This window comes from Vespa velutina, chromosome 9, assembly GCF_912470025.1.
Source record: "Vespa velutina chromosome 9, iVesVel2.1, whole genome shotgun sequence".
NCBI lineage: Eukaryota > Metazoa > Arthropoda > Insecta > Hymenoptera > Vespidae > Vespa > Vespa velutina.
Genome location: NC_062196.1, coordinates 6,880,295 through 6,887,706, shown reverse-complemented (window position 1 = coordinate 6,887,706; position 7,412 = coordinate 6,880,295). Strand labels below are relative to the sequence as shown.

The 7,412-nt window shown below is 26.3% G+C and overlaps 2 protein-coding genes across 5 annotated transcripts in view; one reads left to right on the top strand and one right to left on the bottom strand.

The window, feature by feature from the left end:
* LOC124951860 (BRCA2-interacting transcriptional repressor EMSY) overlaps nucleotides 1–3,786 on the top strand; it is a 4,598-nt gene extending 812 nt beyond the window's left edge. Inside the window, exons 2-14 of one of the 3 annotated variants that reach the window (XM_047500850.1) lie at nucleotides 1–5; nucleotides 152–327; nucleotides 725–846; nucleotides 933–1,046; nucleotides 1,160–1,322; nucleotides 1,405–1,638; nucleotides 1,733–1,843; nucleotides 1,939–2,054; nucleotides 2,128–2,259; nucleotides 2,339–2,506; nucleotides 2,775–2,866; nucleotides 3,003–3,121; nucleotides 3,365–3,786. The exon at nucleotides 1–5 is cut by the window's left edge and continues 170 nt beyond it. In XM_047500850.1, the coding sequence (XP_047356806.1) occupies nucleotides 1–5; nucleotides 152–327; nucleotides 725–846; nucleotides 933–1,046; nucleotides 1,160–1,322; nucleotides 1,405–1,638; nucleotides 1,733–1,843; nucleotides 1,939–2,054; nucleotides 2,128–2,259; nucleotides 2,339–2,506; nucleotides 2,775–2,866; nucleotides 3,003–3,121; nucleotides 3,365–3,564 (1,752 nt within the window). In that variant the 3' untranslated portion in view covers nucleotides 3,565–3,786. Of the gene's footprint in view, nucleotides 6–151; nucleotides 328–724; nucleotides 847–932; nucleotides 1,047–1,159; nucleotides 1,323–1,404; nucleotides 1,639–1,732; nucleotides 1,844–1,920; nucleotides 2,055–2,127; nucleotides 2,260–2,338; nucleotides 2,507–2,774; nucleotides 2,867–3,002; nucleotides 3,122–3,364 lie in introns of those variants that run through there. The other 2 variants (XM_047500849.1, XM_047500852.1) reach the window with 2 other exon arrangements.
* A 397-nt stretch (nucleotides 3,787–4,183) lies between these two features.
* Nucleotides 4,184–6,063, bottom strand: LOC124951864 (small nuclear ribonucleoprotein-associated protein B). Of its 2 annotated transcripts, XR_007101738.1 has the most exons (5): nucleotides 5,860–6,062; nucleotides 5,058–5,592; nucleotides 4,883–4,960; nucleotides 4,541–4,600; nucleotides 4,184–4,393 (listed from the first exon to the last, which is right to left on the bottom strand). XR_007101738.1 is itself a non-coding variant. In XM_047500869.1 (3 exons), the coding sequence occupies exons 1-3, from the start codon at nucleotides 5,860–5,862 to the stop codon at nucleotides 4,845–4,847; spliced, it is 654 nt and encodes a 217-aa protein (XP_047356825.1). In that variant the 5' UTR covers nucleotides 5,863–6,063; the 3' UTR covers nucleotides 4,612–4,844. The 2 variants fall into 2 exon arrangements, 1 of the variants encoding a protein (XP_047356825.1); XM_047500869.1 differs by lacking the exons at nucleotides 4,184–4,393; nucleotides 4,541–4,600 and having other exon boundaries at nucleotides 4,612–4,960; nucleotides 5,860–6,063.
* Between the last annotated feature and the right edge of the window lie 1,349 nt (nucleotides 6,064–7,412).

The following is a 7,412-nucleotide window of genomic DNA, read 5'->3' as shown; positions in this document are numbered from 1 at the left end:
GAGCAGTATGTATCTATTTATTTTAATTTGTAGTATGTGTATATATATATATATATATATATATATATACACATACATACATATATATATATTATAATATATATATATATATTAGTAATATAGTATATATAATATATTTAATATAAAACAGGTTAAATGGACCAAATACTGCTATAGACTGGATCATGGAAGGCCGTCGTTCAACTCCACTTTTACCTAGATTGAAAGCAAGAAATGCTTTTACAATGTTAGCAAACAGTCTATCGCTTGCAACTTCGCGTGCTAATGACAATTGTCCGATCGAAGAAAACAAGGAGAAAGAAAAAGGTGATTTATTATTTTGAATGGACTGATGAAAGATCTTTAATGAAAGATTTAATATGAAGCCTACTCCACTTAGAATTGCTACCTCAAATAATTTTTTTGTTTAACAGTTTATAGAAAATCTTTTATCTCAAGATTATATGATCTTGGGGTGGTGATGTAGTTATGGATACATTTTTGTTCTATCCATTTTATTTTGGTGAAGCCATTAAGTTGACCTTCCTTTGTTTAATATAATGCTACTTCTTTTTGTTATGAAAATTGTAAAGAAGTCGTAATTGCATACAACCATAAAAAACTGGTCAGTTGTTAGTTTTTTTGTGTAATATTATTTGGAGTGACTTTTTCATATATTTTTTTTCAATACCTTATTAACCTCTAAATGTTCATCTTAAATTAGATATACTAGATGAATCCAAGAAATGTTTCAAAATCGAAAAAAAATCATCAATTGAAGCAGGATCATGTAATGCTCAAGCGACCATCAACCGCAGAAAAAGGTCAATACACGAAGCAAATAAGGTATTTATTAGATTTATAATTATATTTTATAAATATTTCTTATATTTATAATGACAATAACAAAACGTAAATCATATTATTTCTAGGTACTAAATATTGACATGGATCAAGAAAGAAGGCCTATAAAAATCAAATACCAAGATATTCAGCAAGTAAACACTACCAAGCAAGATCTTTCCTCGTTCTCACCACCACATAAGGTTTTTTATTTTATAAATTTTGATCTAAATTTTTTACAAGCAATTTGCAATTATTTACATATTTAAACTTAATTCATTGACATAGATATAAAATATCATATGTAATTACATAGGTCTTGGTGTTATCTTCTAATTCATTGGAGACATTGAACCATGCTAATGAGAATGAAACATCGATTGAAACTAATATGGAGCAAAGTGAAACAACTATTACATCACATCAAGGTGTTACTGTTATCCCCTTATCTATGACATGCGCAGGATCTAGTCGAATAGGTATAAAAATAATTCTTTTCTTTATCAAATAATCTTCCTTCATATATTTTATTTAATATTTATTTATCTTTTATTATAATAGCACCTTCTAAAGATGTACTGTCAGAGAGTACAAATACTTTGGTATCAGTTCATTCAACTATGAACTGTAGTACCAAAGTTACTACATGTGCAACTAATTCCACCAAGAACAAAGATAAAACAACAGTACAAAATAAGCATAATACAAAATTATCGATGAATACTGAAACATTAGATAGTTTACCACACATCAGAAATAATGATACACAATTAAAAAATCAAGATGTACAATTAGGTGATATGTCGTTTTTTGATAATTATTTATATGTATATATATATATATTTTTTTTTTTTATGATATTTATGATGATTTTATATTTATATTATAGCTCTAACTTCAAAACCTGAAGTAATAAATTCCAGTTCTTATGTAAAAAATGTACCTTCGACAGTCCAATCTAATGTAAAAACTGTTTCATCTATTAAATCTGCTATATCAAGTATGTATTTGCAACATTTAAAAATATTATATGTATATTTTGCTATTTTTTGTTTTAAGCAATATAATTTTTTATAGCTTATCCACGATTTGCAGCTCCTGGAACTATGGTATCAAGCGGTCCTGGGCCACCTAGTGTTAAATCTGTTGTAACAACTTTAGCATGTAAAAAACTGCCAGTTGCGATAATCAATCAATCTACTGCTAAAATGGTATCTATCGAAACAGTTGCACATATATATATTTGATATACGTATACTATATATGTTTATACTTATTTTACAGTGTGTGACACTAAATTCTGATAAAACTGTAAATATAACTAATCATCCTAATACAAAATTAACAACTAAGACTAATGTAATAGTAATACAAAAAGGAAGTAACAAAGGCATAATGTTGTCTCATGCAGGCAAGGTATTTTATCTTATTGATAAAATCTTTAATATCTTTTATAATAATTATATAACAAAATTAACAATTTATTATTTTCTAGGAAGTATTAGGCAAAGTAATAATGGGAGGAAAGAAAATATCCGTTGCTAACCAACAGAATCCAAATACTATTAACATTTTGCCAAATTCTATTAATTTAGATAATGGCAGTCAAGCGTCAACAATGTTAACAGCTACGCATGTAGATACTATAAAAACAAATATAAAGGTAAATTATTTTGATATTTACTCTTATGTTTTGCATTGAAAATATAGTTTTCTTTTTCCATATAAATTCTATTTACATAAAACTTGTCGTAAGACATTGTTCATATGCCCTTTGCAGGAACAAAAGTAAACTATGTATATACAGCACCGTAGCACCTCTCCCTTTTATTAAATAATAATAGTTGTTATAAATAATCCAGTATTTCTCCACTATACTGAATTTATTCAATAAAATTGCAATATAGAGTATATGTAGTCGCTTATTACAGGAAGGAGATAGCAATGAAGTGCATTTAAAAGATACTGGATCTTCTTTGAAACCTAACAGTTCGATTACTACATTAGAGGAAACAATATGTAGGTAAGAATAAAATCGTAATTAATTGAGAAAAATACAGAATACATTATATAATTTTTTGTTGATCAAATTCCTTTTTTTTTTTTATTTTTTTTATTTTTTTTTTTATTTTTATTTTTTTTTTTTTTTTTTTTGATAGAAAATCTATAGAAGTCTGCAGAAAATTTCATTCCCAAGTAGAAAATACTATGGATCTTACAAAACTTAAAAGTAACGAAGAAGACCGTATAAATCATAAGCAATTTGCAGATATGCAAGGTATGCTGTAACATTGAATGAATGAATTTTTTATTATGATTCATTACGTTATTTCCTTAAAAAAGTTTCAGAATCATTGATATGCTATATTAAAAAATTGTTCTTTTATTCATATTGTAATATACCTTTAATTATTTTATATAAGTTGCTTGTATTTATAATTATACTTTATAATAAATTTTTATATATTTTTGGAGAATATTTATACTAGATTCAAAAAAATACATGTTATCTTGTGTTCAGATAATTCTTCAAATAATCTACAGAGAGAAGATTCGATGTGCGGTATGGAAATCAACACCAATATATTTGAAAATGGATTCCAATCGACTGACATTAATTTAGAAAATTTTGAGTGCCTGGTTGAAAATGGTGATCATATCCCAGAAGATAAAAATAATTCAATATCTGTTACTTATGAAACAAACCCGAGTGATTCGTAGTAGTAGATTAAAATCTAAAAAATACATTTTTTCAATGCTATAATAAAAAAAAAAGGCTCATGATGATTTATAGTTTCAAAAACATACATTTTATATAAGAATATATATATGTTCAATTCGTAAAATATTTTAATACTTAAAAAAATGTAATGTATATATATCGTACTTTCAGTCCAGTAATTGTTAGAACATATGTGTGTGTGTCTATATATATATATATATATATATATATATATATATATATATATATATATATATATATATATATATATACACACACATTGTTTTTTAAATATTCAAATAAATTATTAATCATGAAACAAACTAATTATAAAGTAAGATCAAGTAAAAAGTTGGACTGATTTTTTATAGCATAAAGAAATAAGCGCAAATAATTGTAAACAAAATTATTGTAATTATGCAAAACTATTGTGAATTGCAGTAGCTTTTTTTTTATACAAAAGAGTGACACTCAAGTGCACGGATCAAAATATTTATATCTTATAATATAGTATATTCAATGTTCATTAATATACATCAGTTTCTTAGTGTAATATTATTATTATTATTATTATTATTATTATATCATTATTATTATTATAAAAACAAATTGGTTGTGATTATTTTATATAATTATAATGGATACAAAATGATCTAAAAACACACATGAACATACACAGGTTTTTAAAAGTAATCATATATTTCATATTCACATAATTGTATCAGATGAAGTACCATTCTTGTGTGTGTGATCTTAATAGTACATCTTATATAAAATTTTGGTTGTAAGAACCTGCCATATGCCATGCATAAAATTATAGCAGCAGTGCTGTAAAAATAGTGTAAAGTGTAAATATGAAATTTGAAAAAAATGAAATATAACAAAAAAATTAAAATACTTCGTAAAAATAAAGCAAACTATAAATAAGAAAATGTAACAAAAGATGATGATATACATCCTGAAACATCTTTTTACCTTCCTGAAACATTGTAGCACTCTGGAATGTCCATCTTCAATTATCATAACATCAATATGCTGAAAAAGTTAGATTCTTTGAATATGTACTTTATGTTATATCTGAAAATAATTTACTAACTAATTCTGTAATATTAGGAATAATTAAGAAAATTATTAAGTAAACTATATCATTTGTACAAGATTACAAATACCACAGTAAACATAGCATACACGTACATATACATACATATATTACAAAAGATGGTTTTATTATTACTAGTGATGACAAAAAATACAGTTAATAATGTACAAAGTATCATTATTAATATGGACGTGGAGGCGGACCTCCACGCATCATACCGGGTGGTGGGCCACGCATTCCTGGTGGTCCCATTGGTGGGCCGCCTCTCCCCATGGGTGGCATTCCAGGTGGCATTCCTATAATAAAATATATAGTACGTTCTATTCTCTTGAAAGTCTCTAAACAAACATAAGATATAAGAATAAATTAAATTAAGTTAAACTATTATTTTACCCATCATTCCTGGTGGTGGTCCCATCATACCAGGCGGTGGTCCACTTACAGGCATACGTGGAGGACCACCTGGATGCATTTGTGGTGGTGCTGATACTTGACCTCTACCACCAGGTGTCATTATTTGTTGTGATGGACCACCAATGCCCCTAACAGGTCCTTGTAAGCCTGCCGGTACTCCTGCAATACTTGCAGGCATGCCACGACCAGCAGGTCGTCCAATACCAGGACCTGGTGCAGCACCTGGAATAGGTACTCTAGGCAATCCTTCCTCCGGAGGTGGAGGACCTTCTACAGTTAAAGAAACAATATTTTCTCCTCTTAAAAGTACAAAGCCTAAAACACGCTTTTGTTCTGTTTCTGGTTGTTTTGTATTCTTTGGCTTAATTTTGCGAAATTCTTCGCAATCTCCAAGTATAAGATTCATATGCTTATCGAATGCCTTAAATGTCCCTATAAAGGTTCTCGAATCCTGAAGAATGATTCTGACCCTATAGTTAATGTGCTGAAGCATTTTATTATTTTTGCCGATAGTCTGAAAAATACAATAGATTAATATACACTATAAAATATAAAAATACAATATATAAATGCATATATACATATATGTACATATAAATACACACATATATATATATATATATCATTTTTATAATAATAAAATCTGATAATATAAAAGTTAAATTTTAAATTTAAAGAAGCATCTATTTTATAAGAATAAGTAAAGTATATAAATAAAAATAATTATAACGGACAATACTGCTGCGAAACGAAATATTATTACTTAACCTATATTCCTTACCATTTTGTCGGTTTTCAAGTAATCACAATATTATATTATCACTTTACACTCTCTTTATAATAAACACGTAATAAAATAAAATCTTAAATTAATTCATAAACTTATGTAAAAGACAACTGAAATAATCAAAAGAAAGCATACAATTCAATTCTCTTAGGAAACTTCAGAAACCGGAAACAAAAGAGCGGCGATTTGGTTTAAAGCCAGAAAAAATACCTAGATAGCGTTATAATTAGAAATATCCAACGCCCTCTCTTATCGATAAAATAAATTCAGCTCTCTTACAGAAGAAACTACATCATTATCTACAGAAGTTGAAAGATTGAAACTTTCAAAAATTTGTTTATATGCACGTAGATAGATATGGGAGAAAATCGTGAAATAAAACAAACGAGGTTTTTTTGTCATCTGAAAAATACATTGAAGAAAAAAATTTTCCAAGAAATAATATAGATCAGTGGATCAATTTATATAGATTAATAGAGAAAGAAAAAATAGGTTAAGTCGTTTCTCCCTCGATTAAAAATGTAACAAGCGAATATTTTTATCATTCTTAACCTTGAAAACAGGTATCTCAGGTAATAAATTATTTAGATTGTAATATTTCTTTTTGGAATTTATATAGATCAATAGTGTCCGAGTAAGGTAGGATAAAATCTTTTTTTTTTTCTCGTCATATTCCAGTCTATTACTTTTTCATTCTAGGTTGAAATTATAAATGAAATATTAAATTCATTTTAATTTTGATCTTAAAGTTGTTGGTTATATGTAATATCGATAAAAACAAACGATAGATTGATTTTTATAAATATCGAAACTGTCTTTTTTTGCCTTTGATAATTGTAAAATTTCGATAATTTTAGAATTATTTAAACAATTTGAAACGTACGCCGATTATAACTAAATAATATTTAAACAATAACGAATATATTAAAACATTTTATAGTAAAATATAAATAAATAATATTTAAATCTTAAAATTTATAAAAAATTATAAAATAAATATTTCCCCATTATTTCTCTTAAAATATTTTATAAATAGTTTTTTGTTTATAATATTTTAGTTTTTAAACATTTGTAGGCAGGAAATGGAATAACGTGACGTCATGTATTCTTTCGAGAGGGAATTCTTCCAGCAACAATAACCCTATATATTACGAACGCTATATAACGTGTCACTAATCCCTAGATACTTTATTGTAACGTGCAAGAATAATGAAAGCAAGAAAAATTTTGTACAAAACAATTTAAGAGAAAGGTTCCATTAAGTAGAGTATTACGACTTATTCAGATAGTGAATATTAGTGAACTAATATGGTTTTTTTTCCCTAGCAATAAATCCAAATAAGAATGGTCAGTGTTTCCTATAACAAAAAATTTTTAATTCAAGCCCATATACATATATTATCTTAAATATTTTTAATAAATAATTCGTTTGTAATTTTTACATTCAAAACTGGAATAATATATACATATTATTTTTTTTTTTTTTTTTTTTTTTTTTATTAATAATTTTTATTCTTCTATTTCCATGAGAACTGATTGACCAATCA

Bases quoted from the DNA above. Each gene is read 5' to 3' on its own strand.
- LOC124951864 (XM_047500869.1), bottom strand. The intron at 4,961-5,057 runs GTAAAATAATAG...ATTTTATTATAG, and splicing joins ACCACCACCAGGAATGATGG to GAATGCCACCTGGAATGCCA.